Consider the following 23,479-nt stretch of genomic DNA (forward strand, 5'->3'; position numbering starts at 1 on the left):
GTTAGTTTACCACTAGATGGCAAACATTTCGACACACTGTCACTTTAAGTTCATTAGTGACTCCCAGCCACTTGGTCCTGCAATTATTTGTTGTTTTCATCTGTCAATGCCAGCGACGTATAGTGACAGGCAGAGCAATTAAATCCTCTTCCACTAGATGGCAGAAGGTGAAGCGTGTGTTGTGTCCACATAGACAATTCCGATCTTACAGCAAGATTATGTCACAAGATGAAATGTCGTTTGACTACTTTAACACTCTGCCTGGTTTGTATGCTAGTCACAGGCAAAAGCAACACAGTACGCCCTTTGTTTTACACGGATTTTGCGGAAATACTGTATCAGAAATTTAATTTGAAATTGTTCATTGACATTCTTACACTAGGTTCAATTTAACATGTGCATGTATATCATTGAGTAGGTTAGTGAATAAATTAAAAATAGAATGATTCATTAATGATCAGTATACAGTATAAACCTTTTGTGATACAGTATTTTATCAAATATAAGCCTTGACTCGATGAAAATGGGAAACAGTGCTCCACAGCAAATTGAGGACGAGTTTTGACGCTTGTGAATTTCCGTAGTAGCCTCAGTCTGTGGGCGGGACCAAACGCGCAAAGGCAAAGAGGTCAAGAGGAGGAGAGGAGAAAAGCACGTGTGATCCATACAGCGTTGTCCTTCCTTAGCACACTTGTTTTTGTAAGCGCGTACCCTTCGCATGTAGACTACCACCCGGCCCTGAAGCACACCAAGTCAACTTGTGAATAGCTCTTCTCCAACACTGTCACGTCGCCTGTTTGTCTTTTTCATCATGGTGAGCAAGACAGACGACACCCCAGCTTCTGCGCCCGGCTGCAGTCCGACTGATGCGGAGGAAGCCGGGGATGGAGCTCAGGACGCCCATGAGAGCAGCAGGGCACATTTGAAGGAGTCGTGCGGCTGTGGTGAGCAATGACATGTCTGTTTCATATATGCGTAAACAGTAGGGTGGTTGCATTCAAATTTGGCCAAAGTCGCTGTCTCACTTCACCTCGATGCCTCCTTTGCGTCACAAATGGCCCGTGGTGCACTTGAGTACATGATATGCTCAATAGGAATGTTTCCATGGCTTTTTAGCAAAATGTGCAATCAGACTGTTTTCATAAGACTGTTATAGCGACGAGTGCATTACCCTGGATGCCGATGCACAAGTAACCCAAACAGTATCTGACATGCTAACATTAGCACCGCTGTTAAGCGCTTATGCTAGTGGAGAATTTGTTACATGACTACTCCGGTCACGTAATGACCGTAAAATGTTGTTTTTTATTTGAGAACCCAAAAGTCAAACTATCCGAAGTTGGAGTCGTTATGCGCAAACTCGTAATGACGTACATGATACTGAAGGTCACCTTCAATGGCGTCGCACACTTTGGGCATAAACACAGGGGGTCACCGTCATCGCTTATTCCTTAAATGTGTGTCCCACTCGTTATGAACTTATCTCACATTTCGTCATTTACTGTAGTCATTTATTAGTCAAAAGGTGAATCGTTGTTAAGCCTAAAAAGCACCCGGGAGCCTGTTGAAACGCGCTCCCGGCGTTCCGTCCTCCCCCACTGGCCAGGATGAAGTCGAGTGTCCCACCTCGACTGGGAAGCGGAAGCCGGTCGTTACATAGAAAAAGTCATGAAGGTGCGTTCACAGGGAAAGGGAAGGTTACGCTTCTAATGAGACATGCAAGCTGGTGAGTACTCGGTGTGCGAAAGTTGTGGCGTCGAAGCTGGAGCACGGTGTTCGTTTTGCTATATTGACACCGAGCTGAGGGTGGCAGTCAGCCGAGAAAGAAGTTACACAACTTGGGAAGCAAGTCACCGCAGCCTGCGTGGTTGTCATGTGTGCATATTGACTTGCCTCGTTTGACTTGAAAACTCCATCAAGTGCATGTCGCTCCTCTACAAGTATAATAATGTATCGATCAACATGGTAAATATCCACATTATTGCAGTAGTTTGCACTGGGCTCTCATGCAAATCTACAAGATAACAAATAATTATAATTAAAGTCACATTTAATATAATTATGCTCGTGGTTATTATAAAAGCCAAGGGGCCTCATTTCTGCAAACCCCCATCAAATTGAGGGCATCATTCTATCTTAAAAAATGAAATAAAATAAATACAACTCTACCAGCACATCAATAAACATTACAAAAAGTAAATGACCACAGTTATATACAGTATTTATGCAGTATCACAGGAGAGGAAGATATTCTTTGATTTGATATTGTCACGGTTGCCATTTCGAGGGCCTAAGATAATTGCAGCCCTGATGATGTAGAGTGCAACATTACAATTCCAATGTGATGCTGCTTTTATACAACAGCTCTACAACTGTCATTGATTAACAATTTTAAGCAATAACAAATTATGAGTAATTTATTTATTTAATCTTTTTCTAGGCTCCAGCAAAATGAATAGCTCCGCGGTGTTTTAGTTAGTGTTAGTGCAACACTCTTAACTAGCTGAAACATCATCAATATTAAAATGAATGAAGCTTGTTTTGCACAAAGTTGTCAGGAAATGCAAACTGAAGCCAATTGATGGTATGACTGTGCACTCTTTAGCATGTTGGCATTTGTCTGGTCCTCTTTGTACACTTAAGCTGTCATATTGTTAATCAAATGACCTCACCTAGAGGTTTGCATTGACATCTCTGGGCTTCTCTCCTTGCTTTCGCCCTCATCTGACAGCCAGTCATACTTTAAATTCTAGTGCTATTACTACTTTATTTGGGCCGGTACCAAACAGTGGTTGGAGAATGCTGGTTTAGAACACTTGTGAGGCGGAGTGGTATGCAAACTAAAATTACATTGTCGCTTGTGGAATGACTCTTGTCCAATCAAATTGCTTAGTAGGAAATAACTATTGTGTATTGAAATAATGCTGCTCTCATTGATCTCAATTTACCCAGAAATTGGTTTACTTGGTGTGAAATCTAGGCCTGTTTCATTGAGCATTATCGGTTGTATGAATTCGTAACAAGTCAATACACTAATTTAACTGTACTTCTTGCTATCTAGTGTAAGAACATCAAATTGTTTTGCTTGTAACTGTAAATTCCTATAGATAAAGATATTTTTTTTCTCCAATGCAAGCTATAATTAATAACAGATTTAATACAGGAATGCATGTGGTTGTTGTACAAGCACAAGATCACATTTCTGGTCCTAGTTTTGCACTCCAGATTGAGGGCATCTTTTTATTTTTATCTGGGAAATTTAACATCCTACATTCAATTTGATTGTTGCCCAACTCTTGCTCATCCTATGCATGAAGCCTGCATTGTGAATAGGACCTAAACTGTGTTCCAGAATCAGCACGTTGGACCCGTCAGGAATGACGCTCTGTGGCTTTAATGCTGCCGAGGTGGGTGAAGGGTGACTGGGTTAATCCCGAGAATCACCGACACACTCGCACTATTCCTCTGCTCACAGGCTCATCTGATCCGACAAGATAATTACGCTCCCTGTCTGTGTTACCGTAACCATGTCGAGCTTCTATTCTACCTAGGCACAATCCCACCTCATAGATGGAAAAACCTAACAATAAACGTATCTGAGATATCTGAAGACTGAGTTAAAGGTGCAGGAAAAATCATATAAGACGTTGTATGTACAGTATAGGGGCTGACGTCATGGCAACCGCCAGGGTCGTCATGTCTCGGGCCTTGGTCTCCATACATTTGTCATTTAGTGCAGTCTGTTTGTGTGTTTCGTTAGTGGAGCCTAGTAGAGCTGTGCATGTTTATAATCTTGTTTTTGCTACTTGGCTGCTTCTGTCAGATTAATGTTCAATTGATCCCTTTTTCTTGACCTCCTAATTTTGCCTGGAACAGGACGCATAATATTTTTTTTTGCTCAGGCGTGATACACTTCAGTGCTTTGAACCGGAGTTCAGTTATTGTTTGACAAACAAGTTACAGTATTTTATATGTTGCAATGACATATTTCTTCAGAAGCCACCAAATTAATAGATGTTGTGCTATCTTATTTGCTGCATTGGATATTTATATTTGTCAGATGAAATCCAACAGTTTATTGCCATCAACAAATACCTGTATCTTCAATTAAAATTTTCAACGAGTAGGGTCTCGTCGAAGTCGGATAAGCATCTCACACTCTAACAAAGTATGTATATGGTAATAAACATGGCATTTGTGTGTTGAAAATTGGGGAAAAGATGACTGTTCATGGAATGAATGACAAACTACATGTAAAAAAAAAAAAAAAGCCAGTTAAGTCAGTGTGTTTCTTAGTTCTGTATTTGTAAGTCAATTATTTTTTCGTCAAAAGTTTTGTTTTTGTCCTTTTATAGATTGGGGTGTCAAAACAAAGTAAGACTGGGCAATTAATCAAAATTTAATCGGGATTTCGATTTTGGCTTCTCTCGGTCTTACAAACATATAAGGAGCATTTTATTATGTTTTGCCATTCGGTTTCATTCAAATCCGATTACAAGGCTCCGTGTAAACCCACATAGTGATTGTCTTTGTGTCTTATCCAAATAGGACAATTTGCAACATCTGCTTTGAGTTAGGAAAACTATGATCAACATATTCCCTGTTTTCTGACATGTTACAGACTAAACCAGTAACAACTGAGTCATAATTTATGTTTGTGCATTTTCTTATTTATCTGGGATTGATGATCGGCCAGAAAATTGTGATCGGTACACACCAGTAATTTTCTGCTGTGAGCCTTGAAACCTCACCTTAACTGAAATCTTGGAACAAAGTCATGACGTCTTGTCAGAGTTCTTATTGGTTTAAAAAGAAATGATACTAGTTAGTACTTTTACTTACACAGCTTATTCTTAATAATATTGCATTTTGTTTGAATACTTAAATTTATTTTTTAACATGCTCTACTTTCTAGACAAATTGAAATTGGCTTCTGAATACATCATCCAGGTGTTTTTGCTCAAGTACCGGTATATTTAATGTATTGGTACGCTTAATCCTAGTTTGGGACAGTTCAAAGCAGCGTGAAGTTGTTGTTTGGTATTCAATTCATAGCCTGGCTGCAGGCTGCACTGTCCTGTGACTGCAGCCGGTCAGGGTCTAGTTGATAAAGCGCCACCCCCTATCTTAGCAACCCTGACGCTGTTACCCTTGACGGTAAGCAAGGACGCGCACGCACACACACACACACACACACACACACACACACACACACACACACACATACACACACACACACACACACACACACACACACACACACACACACACACACACACACCAGTTGAATTCCTAATGCTTGAATCCCTCTGTATGGTACTCAGTCCTACTACTCAATTTCCCTACTTTCACTATCATTGATATTTACTTTAGGAGATAATAATAGTACATGCTGTGGCAGGAGATGTTTGCAAATGTGGCTAATGAGTTTAGGGAAGGGCTGAAGGATTTAGAAATATAATCTTAATTGTGATTCCCCCCTTCATTATAATACGGGTAAATGTGGATCTTTATTTTCCCAAAGTCAAAGCAGCTGTTTGCAAATGTCCTCTACGTATTACATTGAAAGTTAATCACTAGTCATGTTTACGTGTAGCCTTTTATTCCAGTTGGAATGAAACCAAATTACCAAACGGAATGAAAATGCTTCAAATCGCACATCACATGGCAAATCAGAATGGATCTAAGAATAGTATCTGCCACGGAGGAGGCGGGACTTCCGACCTCCTGGTTTTCTCACATCAGCTTTGTTTCCGTTTCCTGTTTGCGACATATAGGCCGCATCCCAGTTCTTGCGCTTCCGCCTTTGTGCCCCTCGGTTGCACTTTCTCGTCGACGGGTGCGAGTGTGTCTGTCTCAGTTGTCCGAAGCATTTGAGATCGGCAGGGTTGAGGCCGGAAACGACGCTGATGTGTGAAACCCGGAAGTCCGCTAAGATTCACCACTAATGAAAGAAAAAATGCTGTTTCTAATTCCCTAAATATTTTTTTTAAAAAAAGGTAATTTTAGAGCTGTTTAGAGATGTAATTTTAATACCTCTATTTTTGCTTATTGTTATCATTCTGTCAGATTCCATTGCCCCATGTAGTGACTGGTTTATATTTAAAATAAAATTATAAAAATACAACTCCCTCATGTTTTAAGCACATTTATAATGTTTTTAAGCATTGTTTTAAATGTATTTGAGCACTAAAAATTGCATGCGTAAACATGACATGATAATAATGGAATTAACATTTTAAAAAAAAATTAAGACTTGGACTACATTTCTAACATTACACGCTGTAGTAATATTTGAAACTTATTTAAACACACTTTATAAAACCAAAATCTACAATATAGCAGGGCATTAGAACCCTTATATACTATACTATACTGTAGCTGGGGATAACAGTGTAATGTTTAAAAGTAGAAAATCTTCTTTGCAAAAATGTATTTCCATTCATCTAAGCTAAATGTCTCTCCTCAACCATTGGTGTACATTTCATGAGCTCATTTTCATCCAGCCTCCAGCCCTGCATGCTTTTGTTAGTGACGCGACTGCCTGGCAGCACATCAGCCAGTCATGTGGTTCAATTGGGTCTGGAGGTTTTGTTTCAGCGTGACAGAATCGGTTTGTGCTCCTCGGAAACTAAATGAGTGATCTTTGTGTTTGCGTTTCTGTGCAGAAACAGTCATGGTGAATGGCGGAGGGGCGCATTTGCACACGGATGAGTTGGAATCAAAGACGGACAGTGAAGTTAATGGAGGCGACGACTCGAACGAGCAGGAGGTGATCGTTATCCAGGACACGGGCTTCACCGTAAAGATCCAGGCGCCCGGAGCTGAGCCCTTTGACCTCCAGGTACAGATGAAAGAATTACAAGTAGACTGATGTTGTTTTTACTCTTTTCTTATCTCCTCTTCCTCTTCCTCCTCAGGTGTCTCCTCAGGAGATGGTGCAGGAGATCCATCAGGTGTTGATCGACAGAGAGGACACCTGCCACCGCACCTGTTTCTCGCTGCAGCTGGATGGAAACGTGCTGGCCAACTTCGCTGAGCTTAAGTCCATCGAAGGCCTACAGGAAGGCTCGCTGCTCAAAGTGGTGGAAGGTTAGCGTGATATGCATCTGCAGTGGTTCTTTGTTTCATCATGAATAAAAAAAAATCATTTGTTACATTAGAGTTGACAGAACAGTCCAAATGTTTTTGATTGGCAAAAATTCTGCTGAGAAGAATTTAGTAGAGTGCAGACATTTCATACAAACTAAATGTATGCACTCCCAACGAAAAACAGGCTTCCTATGACTGTTTTATCATCATAATTCATACATTCAGCTGATGAGCAATGAAAGTGGGAAAAGGTTCAGACAGTTAGGCTTCACTGTTTTATGAGATCTACCTGCGTGACACTTATTTGCCCTCGATATCCATAAGACAATTTTTTTGGGTAATATGATTGTCATTCATCCATTCTTTTGCAGAAGTCATCAGGTTGGTTGGTATAATTTGTTGTAAGCAATGATGTACTGACTATAGAATCATTTTTGATTTAAAAGTAATCAGAAAAACAGTCACAAAAAGGAAATTATGAAACAAAATATATTTTTTCTAGCTTCCTTATACTATACTTTTATACGTAGCTTAGGCTGAAATGTAGCTTCTCTAAACTGACCCACCATAAAGAAATTGCACTTTATCTGAAGTTGCAGGAGCGTCCCTCTTCAAAACTGTAGAACCCTAATTGCTCATTTTTGCTATATCTTTCCTACTATTTACTTTGACGGTGACAAAGCTAGTGGAAGCCAAAGAATTTTGCACAGTCCAGTAAATGTAAGCATGGCAATTGGTATTGAAAGTGTTTGTGCTTGTGGTCATCTAGAGCCATACACAGTGCGTGAAGCCCGGATCCACGTGCGTCACATCAGAGACCTGTTGAAGAGTCTGGACCCATCAGATGCCTACAACGGAATGGACTGCAATTCTCTTTCCTTCCTAAGTATTTTCACAGATGGAGACCTTGGAGGTACCTTGAGATTGCTGCAGCATCCTGTGATGTTTGAGACACTGCACCCTTGTCAGATGATGAACGACGACGTGAACTTTTTGTTTTTTGACTGCAGATAGTGGGAAGCGGAAGAAAAAGGGAAGCGAGCTGGAGCAGATTGACTGCACCCCTCCAGAGCACATTCTCCCTGGCAGTAAAGAGCGCCCACTGGTGCCCCTTCAGCCACAGAACAAGGACTGGAAGGTAAAATCATGTTTAGGCTGGTTCTGGAGGGTGCATTCTTTTATTGTGTTACAAATTGTAGCAGTTGAACTGAGTGTGTGGATCCACATGTCTTTCTCAACAGCCTATAGAATGCTTGAAGGTCTTGACCATGAGCGGCTGGAACCCTCCCCCTGGTAACAGGAAGATGCATGGCGACCTCATGTACCTGTACATCGTGACAGTAGAAGAGCGCCACGTCAGTGTCACTGCCTCAACACGTGGCTTCTACCTCAACCAGTTAGTCAACTTCTCCAATTTATAGTAACCTAATGTTTAACGGCTCAAGTGGGGCTATTTCACTGCAGTTACTATTCAAGTCGGGTAGGACCTTCACCACTAGTTTTTCCTCATTTTAAATGTAAAGTATACTCACCAGCTACAACATTAGACACACCATTATGATTAAATGACATTGAATTAAATACATGTAATATTTGATTAACTTGGAAAGATTATGTGAACATTGTTTATGTTGCTTTCGATGTACAGACGCTCCTCAACTTACGAACGAGTTACGTTCCGAGCGATCGTTCGTAAGGTGAATTTGTTCGTAAGTTGCTTCAGTGCTATATTTTGTATTATAATTTATGTTTAAAGAGAATACGTACAGTACTGTACTACGTATGTTAGAGAGAGAGAGCGAGAGAGACACACACAGTATGTACATGTACGTAATAAGATAAATAAAATGAAGTTTAACTTACTTTTGGAAGATGTACTCGATGCTTAAGGATTTGATGGAGGAAGAGGAGGATTTTATATCATGAGAGGTTCTTCGTCGTCGCTGGAATGAGCTTCAAAAGTTACTTCCTCCTCCGTAACTTCAATGTAGGAAGAAGTTGAGGGTCGAGGAGAAGAAGAGGGTTGATGAGTATCTTCCTTGGAGGATTTACTAGAAACTGGCCGAAAGAAGCGATCTAACGACGATCGCACAGTTTTCTTCTTTTTTCATCATAAATGATGCGGTAGCACTGTATGGCATCATTCAATTGATTTGCAACCTTTGTGCAACGTTCAATATTTGGGTCTTGCTGCTCGAAGAGTGCGATGGCTTTATCTATGAGCGACAGGCGTTTCTTCTTCTTCCTCCTCCTCCACACGTTGCTGAGCCTCCAATGCTGGGTGAGCTCTCACAACGCCAAGCGTCGGTATTAGCGGCGGAAAGAAGCACTACAGTACTCGGAAAAAGGTGCGCAATACAAAATCTAACTTACAGCATCTCGTTCCGAACATTTTTTGACATGCGCGCAGACATGTTCGTATGTACCGTTGTTCGTAACTCGAATGTTCGTAAGTAGGGGAGTGTCTGTACAACTGGACCGAATGATATAGTGAGGTATTTTTTTTTTTAAATATTTACCGGGACAGTACTTATCTAATTCAGCTAAAAATAAAATAGTAAAAGCCTTTGTGTGACACAGTATAATTTTACACCTGTGCATACTACAACTGTAATAGTAAATGTTGCTATGTTTATCAGGTGTCACTCAGAGGAGGCATGGCTCAGTGGTAGATTGTTTGTCTCCCAACCCAGAGGTTGTGTGTTTGATCCTCAGCCTTGACCATTTTGAAGTGTCCTTGAGCAAGATACTGAACCCCAATTTGGACCTGGCAGCAGCCTCCCATTAGTGTGCTAATGTGAGCCTTCGTAAAGCGCTTTGAGCACCATATGGTGTAGATAAGGTGCTATACTGTAAGTGCACTCCATTTTCCGATTACCATTCAAAAGTGATTCTTCTCTTTTTAAAGTCCCAATATTTAATACAGTCGTTAGATTGCACAGGTGTACCTGATTGTCACAGTGTGCAAGTATTTATCAACTTGTACTCAATGGAGGACTATTTTGGAAGTAGTGATTCAAAAGCATGCAATATGGTCTATTCTGCTGTGTCATTCCTCCTCATTTTGGATGCCAAAACAGCTCAGTCAGAGTTAGTCAGCTCAGATTACATTTGGAGTGGTATGTAGGTCAGAAGCTGTGCTGTGTAGAACCTTAGTCATTCTATACACAAAATCACTTAACACTAGTTTATTTGTTAATGTTTGTGTCTGTGTTGTTCAGGTCGACTACCTACATCTTCAACCCTAAACCAGCCAACCCTAGCTTCTTGAGCCATTCTCTGGTGGAACTACTGAGCCAGATCAGCCCTGCCTTTAAGAAGAACTTTACTGCCATGCAAAAGAAAAGGTGAAAAAAAACTCTATTCCCTGCATTTTATCTGGTGGTGGAGCACATTTTGGTTGATAAGAAATACTATTTGGATGGGCATGAGAAAATCATCATTGTACAAGTAATGCTCCTTTACTGGTGGGAATGCAGGGTCCAGAGGCATCCGTTCGAGCGAATAGCCACGCCTTTCCAGGTGTACAGCTGGACGTCACCACAGGTCGACCATGCCATGGACTGTGTTCGAGCCGAGGACGCCTACACGTCCCGGTTGGGTTATGAAGAGCACATACCAGGACAGGTACGGCCCACCGCTTATTGCATGACCGATTGCGTCAGAACTGTTGAGCAATGTGCAGGGTTCTACATATTATTTTCATGGGTAGCCGACTTTAGTCAATAAGGCTATGTTCACGCTGCAAGGCATGATTCCCATTTCTTTATTTTATGTGTTATTATATATTGTTCACTTTACAAAAACAAATGGGACTTCTAATGTGTACGGAACGCGTCCGTGATGTTACACGCATAAGCACAAAGTCGAGTGACACGCACTAAAAAATGACGTCATGCGGCACAGTGTTTACGGAAGTAGATATGGTCTCTCATGTAGTGGCTAATCGTCTCATATCGACTGAGGATCGAGGCGGGAGGCGGTCGTTTTTTGGGCGTATGAGGCGATGGTCCTACAGATTACATCACATTATTGCCGCGTGTAAGTAATGAACAGTCTTTGTGGCAAAATAAACACAAAGTCCACTTTATAATTCATGTTTTAAGTGGGATTAAATTAACATTTACTGCAATTTTGCAGATTCGCTGACTATTGTCAGCAGTCAGTCTCCCAAGTATTCTTCTCCACCTGTGCGGATCACATATTTGGCTTTTGATTTCGTATAGATCGGATGTGAATGTGCAAAATGGCCGTCTCTTGAGATGGATAAAAAAATGGGTAGATTTTGCTGCTTAATTCGTATTTCACAAAAGCAATGTTAATCAGAATGACGTGTGTACACTAGTGGGAGCGCATAGAACATATTATAAGAACATTTTTGGGTTGACTTCCCCTTTCAACAATGTGTATTTGCATTTTTTCAGACTAGAGATTGGAATGAGGAGCTGCAGACGACAAGAGAGCTTCCCCGGAAGAACCTGCCTGAGCGCCTGCTAAGGGAGCGAGCTATTTTTAAGGTACTGCATCTCTGTCTTATTGTGCTGAATGAATTGTATCAGTCTAATACTTTGATTTACAGAGGATACCAAAGCTGTTTTTTTCATTTTTCACCACTCTAAAAAGTCCCCCTCACACAATGGCATATTCATCATCATATTCAATCAGAATTCTGACAAGTAATTTCTCAAAAATCTATACAAACACATTTGTTGCCTGTCAGAAGCATGATGATAATAAAAGTAATACTATAATCGTCACATGATGTGAGTCATCAAATATTTGCACAGGAAATTGTATTTTGAACCTGTTTAGAATGGATATACAGTTAAAATGCTCCTCGTGTGAACAGTACGCAAGGCCAGGATTTTTAATTTTTTTTTATTAATTTTTGTAAAAAAATGAATTTGTATTAAATTTTGCTTGTTCTCTTTGCAGGTCCACAGCGACTTTGCAGCGGCGGCCACACGCGGTGCCATGGCAGTCATCGACGGAAATGTAATGGCCATCAACCCCGGTGATGAAACGCACATGCAGATGTTCATCTGGAACAACATCTTCTTCAGCCCGGGCTTCGACGTGAAGGACCATTATCGCGAGCTGGGTGGGGACGCTGCCGCCCATGCCGCACCCACCAATGACTTGAATGGCGTGAGAGCGTACGGGGCAGTGGATGTGGAGGGTCTATACACACTGGGCACAGTGGAGGTGGACTACAGAGGCTATCGTGTCACTGCCCAGTCAATCATCCCTGGCATACTGGAGCGCGAGCAGGAGCAGAGCGTCATCTACGGCTCCATCGACTTTGGAAAGACAGTTGTGTCCCACAGCAAATACCTGGAGCTTCTTGCGAAGACCAGCAGACCCCTCAAAGTCAGTAACACAACTATTGTCTTTCCAAAAGTGGCCGTGGTCCTAATAGACAATGTATATCTATTAATTTCTCAGTGTCCACTTGAAAAAAGTGCCACAAAAAATAAATTTTAATTAGGGATTCACCGAAATGACATTTTTGGGCTGAACCGAAAATGAAAAATGCTTGGCTGAAAAACCGAAACGCTGAAAAAAATGATGCCAATTTTTACTATCATTGCATTTATTATAATTAATTAAAATTATAATATTATTATAAAATATTTATTTAACACTGGCATTTTAACCAAGCACAATATAAATTGAAATGTGCCCACACTGCATTCATGTTGGCTAATGGTACATTTAACACCAAACAAGGGTTGAGCATTTTCTGGCGGTGCGATTGCACTTTATAGTCAATGTAGTTCTCACAGGCGGGCACAGATGCGTGCGGCGGGACAAGGTGCTTTGCACTTAAAAGTCCGCACATTCACATATTCACCAAAGTTAGAAAATAAATACATTTGTTCGCACCAGCTAATCGACTTCAGGAATGGACTGCAAAGTCACACACAGTGTCCTGTAAAGGTCTGTAGCCACCCAGAGATAGCAGTAAGTGTTTACGTGCTTAAAACTGTAGTAATAGTGCTAGCATTAGTATTTAGCACAACCACCGGGATGCCGGTGAAAAAGTGGAAGCGTTCTTATTCTGCAGGAGAAGTAGTGGCTCACCTGTACTGCAGTACACGGCAGTTCTGTCTTTTTTCTACCCACTTAAATGTCGTACACCAAGCGATACCCCTCTCCTGCGGTGTGCGCGGTAACCCCGGGAGCTGCTGCCGCGACCGACGGTAAAAAGCCAGCGAGAAGCAAGGCGGCCACTCACCCCCCGCATTCGCTGTTTAATTCCAACAGACGCTGGCTTGCAGCGGTTTTTAGCTTGCGTCACCACAACATCCTATTTCGGCCATATTCTTTCGGCTTTAATTTTATTTCGGCCGCAAATCTTCGGTGGCCGAATATTCGGTGCATCACTAATTTTAACAATGACCTGTTCTGGTTCTACATCTTAGGTCCAGAGGTACAATGTGCTCAATGAGAAGAACGAGGCAGTGGAGCTTTGCTCATCTGTGGAATGTAAGGGCATCATCGGAAATGATGGCCGTCACTATATTCTGGACCTTCTTCGAACCTTCCCACCTGACCTCAACTTCCTTCCTGTGGAGGGAGAGGAGTTGGCTCCAGAATGTCAGCGTCAGGGTTTCCCGCGCCAGCATCGCCACCGCCTCGCCTGCCTTCGCCAAGAACTTATTGAGGCCTTTGTTGAGCACAGGTTAGTGCTTGTTCCAGCGATCTGTTGTTTTATAATACACCATGAGTGTAACAGTGTATTTTGTCTCTGCTTAGATATCTTCTCTTTATGAAGATGGCCGCACTACAACTCATGCAACAGAAAGCCAACAAGGATGCCAGCAGGAACGAAAAACTTCCAGCCATCACGCAAACGTCTGAAACGGAGACCAAAGCTGATGCAACGCAAACCACTGCTTCAGATTCAAGCACGCTGGTCTCGACAGAAAGCACAGTCCAGATGGACAGCAGCCTCAATGGGACTGACGGGGAGGAAACACCCTCAAAGGCCGACACCAACGGGCCTTTAGAACCTACAACCACGCAGAATGGGGAGTGCAAGAGCCCACTGGAGGGTAAGGAGCTTGAGGAAAGTATTCCAGGATTAGCTCAGGCCAAAGAGCTGGCGGAGACCTTAGTTGCCGAAGATGGATCTAGTATTGGTACGTCCAAAAACATCAAAGGCTGGGACAGCTACTCTGGTGGATAGTTGCAAAGAGAAAAGTAGTTAAAGCGTTACGAGTATTGCAAAGATGATCATGTTTCCAAGCGGCTTCAATCCACCTGGCTAGCTGTGCTTGCTCAAACCTTGGCCCTAATTTTCCAGCCTGCTGGTTTAAATAACAAAACAATCATACTCTCACTGTTTATTGTCCATCAAAATGTGTTTCAGATTGACAAAACAGTTGAATATTTAATTTGCTTGCCTGGTCCTGTTGATTTGCACGTTGACATTTTTGTATTTATTTATTTATTTTGGTTGGGTTTGCACTGATACACTAGATACTACAAGTTCGGTCCTCGAGAGCCCCTACCCAGCCTATTTTCCATGTTTCTCTCGACTAACACACCTGATTCATTATCAGGCTTCTGCAAAGCTTGCTGAATAGCTGATCATTACATTCAGCTGCGCTGAAGGAGGGAGACATGGAAAACAGGCTGCATAGGGGCTCTCGAGGACCGGCCTTGGGCGCCACTGCACTACAGTGTTGTTTAATGCATGCTGTTTACTATAGACTATTGTCAATTTGACATTTCAACTCTCTGCCCATTTGTACTCTCCCTGCTTCTCATGAGTCTGTCATTTTCAAACAGACCCCAAAAGCCGTGAGGTCGTCCTCAATGCCTGCAAGGCAGTCGGCTCCATCAGCAACACATCTTTCGACATCCGCTTCAACCCTGACATCTTCTCTCCAGGTAAGCTCGCACAATATGTTTATTTTTGTATGTTGCATATAAATTAGTGCTGTCAAAGTTAAAGCGTTAAAATTAATTAATCACAAAAAAATATCGCATAATCATTTATTAACGCAGATTAATCACACTATTAATTTTGACAGCGGATGGCTATGTGTAAGTTAGCACAGGGTGTTTGAGCAATAAACATACCTACCTGCATTTAATAAATGTTTGCATCAGACATTTAGAATTGTGTTCATATTTGTTCATGTCAAACTATATGGGACATTATTTTCCCCATTTTAAATGATGCAAGTAATTAACTGATTAGAAAAAGAGGAGGATGAGAGTGTGCAGTGTATCAAAAAATGTTGAAGATGTCCTCATAACATTAAATGTCAAAGTAATTAACATATAACAAGTGCTATTTAAATTTGGCAAGCAAAAATGTTGATAAAAAGCCTTTTTAATTAAGGGATTAATTGTGTTAAATCAAAAGTCTAAGATGTGATTAATTTTGAAATGTTATCGTTTGACAGCTCTAATATAAATCCACACTTATTTTGATTTGAATTTGTAATTAAAAGTAATCCATGCTTAATGTATTTGCTGTAATGCAAGTCGCTGTAGTTCGAGATTTTAGTTAGGCTTTTTTATATGTTCGATTATAGATTAGAAATAAATACAGTAACAATGCAACGAAATACTTAAAGCCTGCAATTGCAGCAACATTTTTTTATTGTGAATGTGTCCCGAACAAGGATTCAGCGTCAGGGTTGATGTTTTGATGCGATTTTCTGAAGATTTTTTTCCCGTCTGAAATTAATTGCCATTAGTTGACAACCTTTTACAGAGAAGGCCAGTATTCTGTATTAACACTGACAATTATATTACTGTTACCGTTTGATTTTGTGATTCTGCTCACAAAGAAATGGATTTACGGACATATAAATTAAGAAGTCAGTCAGTACAAACTGTCAAAAATGTGAATTTTCAGTCACAAATTGGAGATATAATGTAAACGTGAACTAGATGTCTCGCTCCATTATTGTAGCTCTTTGACTTGTTTGCTTAATGTTATGTAGCTGTCATTGAGGCTACTTCATCAATTTTACCTCAACCTGTCAGTAATAAGTGTGTGTTGTTGAACCAGGAGTACGTTTCCCAGACGACAGTGCAGATGACATCCAGAAGCAAAAGCAGTTACTCAAAGATTCTGCTGCCTTCCTCATTTCCTGCCAGATTCCATCACTGGTCAGTAATATGTACTGCAGATACTACCTCTGTTTGCATTTCTGTATTAGGTTAAGTTGCAGGCTGTGTGTCTGAATTTAGAGTTTATGCTTCATTAGGTTAAAGACTGTTTGGACCAAAGCGCTCTGCCAATGGATGGAGCCACTCTGACAGAGGCTTTGCACCAGCGAGGCATCAATGTACGCTACCTGGGCACCGTATTGGAGTTTGTGGACAAGACTCCTGCCAAAGCCCAGCTGGAACACTTCTATGTAGGTCTTATGGTTTTAGGACTTGGAGATACTTGGCGCTGACATATGAATAAGCATACAGTTTATCATGACAAGTGTAAGGAATTGGTAAGATTTAATGTGGGACAGGGGTTTAAAATGTTGCAGGGCAGCAAATACAGTATAATTGTTCAGCTGTGGACTGATTAAACTCTACAGCTAAGTATTAGCTTAGTCATACAACAACCTCTTACGAAGTGATGTTCAACATTGTGAGAAGAGAAAGTTTAAAATATGGAAAAACATGAAATGCCTTGGGAGTAGTGTGTTGTGACCATAGATGTTAGTAACATATAACCACTTTTTGGGGTATTTACTTAATCTAACATTGCAATTTTCATCAAAGTAATCAGATTAAAGTTTTTTTCCTCATACTACCATTTTCCCCCTTGCCTCTGTAGAGAATAGGAATCATTGAATTGATCACCAGATGTGCAAAGCATATCTTCAAGACATACCTCCAGGTTGGTAGCATTTTATGTAAAGTGTTTTGACAAAAAAAAAAAAAGTTTTTTCAATTAATTTAATTAAAAATGTTTTCATCATGAAGGGTGTCGAGCTGTCAGCCCTCTCTGGCGCTGTAAGCCATTTCCTAAACTGCTTCCTGAGTTCCTTCCCGGATGCTGTTGGCCACCTGCCGGCCGACGAGCTCGTGTCGCGCCGCAAAAGCCGCAAACGGCGCAACAAGGTTCCTGGGAGTGGCGACAACACCGCATGGGCCGGCCTGACACCCACTGAGTTGTGGAAGAACATTGCATCTGAGGCGCGGAGCTACTATCACTTCACCATCCAATGGTAACAACTCATTTGGGTGTGCTTTTCTTGAGCTGGTGCATTGTTATTGAATCCGTCGCCTCCCTACTTCCGTAGTGAAAACGTGGACCAGGTGGTGGAGAAATACAGCATTCAGAAAATCACCCTGCTCAGAGAAATAGCTGTCAAAGCAGGCATCCAAGTAAGTCTTTTATTTTCCTTTCAATGACTACCCTCTTGTTGCAGCTTTTTAATGTTTTGATCTGCTCTCCAGATTCTGATAAAAGAGTATAACTTTGACAGCCGCCACAAGCCTACCTTTACAGAAGAAGACATACTAAATATTTTCCCTGTGGTAAAACACGTCAACCCCAAAGCCTCAGACGCCTTCCACTTCTTCCAGAGTGGCCAGGCCAAGGTGCAGCAAGGCAAGTATCCAAAATATTATAATACTGTATTTAAATGATTTTAGCATGTGTGGTGGGGTAGATTGTAGTTGTCTACCGTCATTCTATTATGACTAACTCATTCACTCCCGGCCATTTTCACTAAAGCAATCCCCTTCACTCCCGGCTGTTTTACTGGATTTTGACTGATTTTGCAAGGCCTACAGAATATTGTGTTCTATTGCTATAAAAACATGAAACCTACCAAAATAAAGATTAGAGTCTCTTTTTTCATCAAGAAAAAATAATATTTGTACCTGTTTCTGTTTTGCAGAAACTAACATTAGAATATAGCAAAGTTTCATCATTATTCACAAATCTATTTAGAAATGTGTTTTTTTTTCAACATGGCCCTGGTTCATCTCTTTTGCTCTGCTGCCACCTGCTGACCGTTTATGTAATAACTACCATTTCTTCAACCATTCTTTGCAGTTGAGTGTAGCATAAAAAAAAACTTATAAATATATCTTTGGGACACTTAAGACATTTAAAACAGAATGTATTTATATGTTTTTGGGAGCAAATGAGTTAAAAACTCCTTTTTTGGATTCCTAGGATTTTTGAAGGAGGGGTGTGAGCTGATCAATGAGGCCCTCAACCTCTTCAACAACGTATATGGAGCTATGCACGTGGAGATCTGTGCCTGCCTGCGCCTCTTGGCTCGCCTTAATTATATCATGGGGGACCACGCTGAGGTACACACTGGCAAAAAAAGGAATCACAACAGCTATGTCCTAATTTAGGGGCCATATCCTTCCAAAAACCAATGCCATTGTCTCTGGAGGCAACGCTGACTTTGCCGATGCTAGATGAGTACGTTAGGGTATGACTTAATCACATATTTTGAAATACATTTTTCAAGAAAATACATGAAAAGAAGGCTCCATTTGTGAGCTGCTTTAAAAGGAATAGTTGATTTGAGGCTGTGTTGGATGTAATGTGGTTTCAAATGCAGCTTCTCAGGGGTGTAGCACCTAAACTGGGACATGTAGCAACCATCTCCAGATTTGTGTTTTACTGATTTTACTTCACAAATGACCATCACCTACTTGCCTGCAGGCACTAAGCAACCAGCAAAAGGCCGTTTTGATGAGCGAAAGAGTCCTCGGCATCGAGCACCCCAACACAATTCAAGAATATGTAAGCTGTCTGGCCTGTTGTTGGCAGTTGTTGTTTGTGCCAAAGTTGTTTCATTTTGCTCTATTTCTTTGCTCTCTAGATGCATTTGGCTCTCTACTGCTTTGCCAACGGACAGCTGTCCACAGCATTGAGGCTGCTTTACAGAGCTCGATACCTCATGCTGCTGGTGTGCGGTGAAGACCACCCCGAGATGGCGGTGCTAGATGTAAGTTTGACCTATTCTTCCATGGATGATGGCATTCCATTTTTGGAAGAATCACATGCATTGATGACATTAAAACTTGCAGCGGCATTCATTACAGTGCAGACCTATGCCGAGGCAAAAATAAATCCCGACTTGCATGATACAATACCTTTATATATCTAGTGCCATCAACTAGAATAATTTGTTCACTGTCTTATTTGGCCCCAATTCAAGTGGACTATATATATATATATATATATATATATATATATATATATATATATATATATATATATATATATATATATATATATATATATATTTTTTTAAATTATTGAAAATGGGCTCTTACCACCACTCCAATAATTTTAATTGTTGGCCATGTAATTTTTGGTTTAACCTAATGAGCAAATACGATTTGTTGTTCCAAAAGTGATACCATTCATCCATCCAATATCCGAATCACAATGAAAATACAATTTTCATCTTAATTAATGGTTTGAAATACTTTTGCTGTGAAATGGACTATGCAGGCCAAGAAGCTTTGATGTCAAATTATGTTTTCTGTTGAGCTGGTCAAGATTGTTACAGTACCACATGCCCAATCTAATTTAACATGGGCATTTGGGTCAAATCTCATTATATAAATTTGTAAATATAGTGTTAAAAAAGTACCGTATTATGTATTTTACGTTTCACATATAATAACTGAGTCTGCGAGGTTGGATTTGACTTTAAAAAATAAATAAAGTTCTGCCTCCAATATCATACTTTGGTGAGCAGGTTTAAGACCTGTTGCTTTTTGTTTGTTTGTTTTTTCCCCAGAGTAACATTGGTTTGGTACTGCACGGCGTAATGGAGTACGATTTATCTCTGAGATTCTTGGAGAATGCTCTGGCCAGCAACTCAAAGTACCATGGACCACGGTCACTCAAAGTAGCGCTCAGGTGGGGAATGAATACATCACTTATCCACATCCATATGCTTCCACATACAGTGTCAAGATAGTCTTGGATGTTTTTCTTTCCAGCCATCATCTTATCGCTAGGGTTTACGAAAGCAAAGCGGAGTTCCGCTCTGCCCTCCAGCATGAAAAGGAAGGCTACACTACTTACAAGAACCAGGTATCAGCGATCTCTGCTCCTACAGTTCCTCATCCGGATGGCCTCATCTTAAATATGTATTGTTATTCTCAGATGGGCGAGGCTCACGAGAAAACCAAGGAAAGCTCAGAGTACTTGAAGTGCCTCACCCAACAAGCCGTGGCTCTGCAGAGAACAATGAACGAGATTTATAAAAATGGCTCCAGTGCCAGCATCATGCCCCTCAAGGTGACTGCCCCGAATTGTTTTGTGTAATTGACAACAAACATTAAACAATGCTCTTATTTTCATCTTGTTGATCAGTTCACGGCTCCCAGCATGACCAACATCCTGGAACAACTCAACATCATCAATGGCATCATTTTTATCCCCCTAAGGTATATGCACAGCAAAGAAAATGTATGCTTTGTCATTTTGGAATAGCTTCTTACTGGTTAATGAGTCGGAGGATCACAGTGGGTAGTCATCCAAATGAATCTTCCTAAAATGGGATATTGCACTATACTGTTGGCAAAGAAAAAAATGCTATTAAAATACAATATTATAAGCTTAAGACTTAAATGTCAGTTTAGAGCCTTTTTGTATTGTTTTGTACAAAATTCTTGTAAAACATCAAGTTTACTTTTGTCTTTTTTTCTATGAAGAGTTTGTAAAAAGAGATGCTGTTATCAGAATAAATAATTTTTTTGCAATAAATTCTTTGAGTGGAGAAGTACTGTAGACCTCGTCTTATTGAGCATCTGTAGAAGAAACTTCAAGCAAGTGTTGCTTTTTTTGGCCTTTTTTGTGATGCGGTATCAGTAGGGTGATAATGTCCACAGAACCAGAAATGTAATATATCAATGTAGCAGAAACATGGCAACAAGCTATTATTAGTGGCATATGCAAATTCCGCTGTGTGAACATCCAATCCTGATTGGTGGACTGTTTCTACGGATGTTTTAAGAGTTTGATTCCTGTGTCTTGTCTGCAAATGCAAATTTGGCTGTGCGAAGCCCTGTTCCTGATTGGTGGGCTAGTTTCACGCTTGTTCCTGGTTGGCTGCTGTCTTCGGCTTCCTCGAGCGTAATTTTTGAATGCGTTTACAAACAGCAACGGAAAAACGGCGGACAGCACATTTAAAGATCTAATGATGCTGTAACAGATTAAATCAACTTCCATTAATTACTCTGGGAAGTGTTTTGCAAATCTGAACAAATCGATAATTATTTAGATTAGGCCTCTTTGAAACAAATAATTTGAGAGGTGGATTATGTTTGTAACAAATAGAAGCAGCAGCTCATAATGCTTCATTGCATGTTTTAAAGTAATCATTGGAATGCTTTTGGAAATTAGATGATTAATACATTGTGCCTTGCAGCCAAAAAGATCTGGAGAACCTGAAAGCTGAGGTGCAGCGACGGCAGCAGCTGCAAGAGTCGGAGAAGAATGAGCAGCTGGAGAAGAGTGAGCAACCCTCAGAAGCTAGCCTGCTGGAACTAGTGGACAAAATTCCTGTTGATTAACATCCCAATGTGCTCAACACAGTTATTTTTTTTGCGTTACCAAGGGTGAAGAACATGCCGTAACAGTCTTGTCATGTTCGCCGACCCCGGAACTGAAACTGAGAAAACTATATCAACGTTGAAATAGAAAAATAATAATACTACCGTAAGGGGAAATTACAGTATATGGCAAGGGTCCAGAGAACACACTGTATGATGTGTAGAACAAAGGAAAACTGAGCAGGCAAGTCCTACAAGGTAGGATAAGCTATGGGCGGGCAAGAGTACAAATGTCCAATCCATGTAACATGCAGTGTTAGGAAATCATGCCATCTGGTTGCATTGGCGATCCCACTCGTGGACGCAAGACCAAGGGTGACATTCTGTACCCAGAGCCTTATCTGTTGTGTTACAAGGCTGACCTGCAGTACTGAACACATTTTGCAGCCTAAAGGAACCTTGGAAGAGCCAAGGGGATGTAGCCTAGATGAGTGAGACTAGGCAATCTCCGGATTTACAAAAAAAAAAAAAGCCTTGAATTTGTAAGAATGTACTGCTCCTCATTTCCATGCCCTTCATGGTTATTTAATTGAGTTTCATCTGTTGTGCTGCCTGCTGAAGTTAAAGAAGCAAACAGTGAAAATTGGGCCGCTTTGCTGGATTTTTTTGGTTCCTGTCAGTGAAACATGCGCAGGAAAGTTGATAACATTTTGGACCTGTTAATTTAAACCATGACTGTTTGATAGAAAAATGTATAGAATGGAAAAAATATGTATAAATCTATATCAGATTTAAACACATTATTGCTACATGAAATATATCCATAAACCGTCCTCTTGAAAGCAATTTCTTCCATGTGCTAACAACTGTTCAGTCTATTTTTACACATTGAGAAGGCTGTACAATGTGCATGTATGTTTGACCGTGTGACTTTGTGAGTCTTTGTGTAATCCAATAGGACGCTGACGAGAGGTGTGACATGAACATTGGCTTTCCAAATGTTTTATTTTTCTATATGCATAGTTTTGTGTGTACTTATCTCTTCACTAATATTGGATTATCATGTTTTCACATGTATGCAGCCCAGAATGCAAGAATATGACTGCACATTTTGAACACCAATGAAAATGGACAAAAAGAAAGGCTGTGTGATGATTGAGATGTACCAAAAAGAAGAAGGAAAAAAAGCGCTTGTATACATGCAATGTAACTCTTCTGCCGTGTATAAATGTTTGTGATTAAAGTAATATAGAGATGGTGCTGGAAATAGTATTTAGAAATGCAAAATGAAGATGGGGTGACTAAAATATCTTTAAAGGATACATAGTGAGCTGCTCACACACAAAGGAAGTAATTGTAATCATGAGTCAGGAGTTGGGGGGAGATGAATATTTTCTTTATAAAGGTGATTATGCATCTTAACTGTGGTTTTGTCTGATTTTCTTGTATTCGGTATTATTTAGCCTGTTTTCAAGTATAGTACACTAGTTTGACCAATGTCCCTCAATCACTACCACTAACTGTCCATAAGGGGGCGCGCTAGCACTTTTCATAAAAAGGAGCAACTTGATTAATTTTTTTATCAATTATGCAAGTATTTGTCCTGTAGACTGTTTATTGCCAGTCTGCTTTTATAAATAACTAATAAACAATATTTCACTACGAGTTCAAAACAAAGTATACAGTATCTTCTGTTGAAACGCTGGGGCAATGATTAAATAAAAACTAAAAGTCCGTGTGGTTGAGCAACGTGTCTCCTCGCTGTGGATGAGTCATTTGATACGAGATTAATAATTCCTTCCTGCATCTAAATGCAATTGTAAAAATACGACTGCCCTAAAGTTTAATAAGGCCGTGTGCAGTACAAGACAAG

The 23,479-nt window shown here is 40.5% G+C and overlaps 1 protein-coding gene across 3 annotated transcripts; it reads left to right on the plus strand.

Moving 5' to 3' along the window:
* Window positions 1-622: 622 nt before the first annotated feature.
* On the plus strand, window positions 623-23,028 carry cluha (CLUH binding protein of NUMT mRNA a). Of its 3 annotated transcripts, none has more exons than XM_077566124.1 (27): window positions 623-944; window positions 6,669-6,844; window positions 6,921-7,092; window positions 7,862-8,005; window positions 8,103-8,230; window positions 8,334-8,488; window positions 10,314-10,439; window positions 10,572-10,719; window positions 11,517-11,609; window positions 12,028-12,462; window positions 13,518-13,777; window positions 13,852-14,237; window positions 14,890-14,991; window positions 16,127-16,227; window positions 16,326-16,478; window positions 16,898-16,960; window positions 17,047-17,291; window positions 17,367-17,451; window positions 17,524-17,677; window positions 18,251-18,390; window positions 18,755-18,835; window positions 18,915-19,040; window positions 19,845-19,966; window positions 20,050-20,143; window positions 20,216-20,350; window positions 20,426-20,499; window positions 21,483-23,028. In XM_077566124.1, exons 1-27 carry the CDS (start codon window positions 812-814, stop codon window positions 21,625-21,627), a joined length of 4,176 nt encoding a protein of 1,391 aa, XP_077422250.1. In that variant the 5' UTR covers window positions 623-811; the 3' UTR covers window positions 21,628-23,028. The 3 variants fall into 3 exon arrangements, with proteins under 3 accessions (XP_077422250.1, XP_077422251.1, XP_077422252.1); XM_077566125.1 differs by having other exon boundaries at window positions 13,852-14,150; XM_077566126.1 differs by lacking the exon at window positions 623-944 and adding an exon at window positions 1,571-1,726.
* The last annotated feature ends 451 nt before the right edge of the window (window positions 23,029-23,479 follow it).

Source organism: Vanacampus margaritifer, chromosome 5, assembly GCF_051991255.1.
Source record: "Vanacampus margaritifer isolate UIUO_Vmar chromosome 5, RoL_Vmar_1.0, whole genome shotgun sequence".
Taxonomy (NCBI): Eukaryota; Metazoa; Chordata; class Actinopteri; order Syngnathiformes; family Syngnathidae; genus Vanacampus; species Vanacampus margaritifer.

Excerpts from the sequence above, each read along its gene's own strand:
- cluha (XM_077566124.1), top strand. The coding sequence starts at position 812 with ATGGTGAGCAAGACAGACGACACCCCAGCTTCTGCGCCCGGCTGCAGT. Across the intron at positions 11,610-12,027 it reads GGGAGCGAGCTATTTTTAAG|GTCCACAGCGACTTTGCAGC; the intron begins GTACTGCATCTC and ends TTCTCTTTGCAG. Across the intron at positions 20,351-20,425 it reads CCAGCATCATGCCCCTCAAG|TTCACGGCTCCCAGCATGAC; the intron begins GTGACTGCCCCG and ends CTTGTTGATCAG.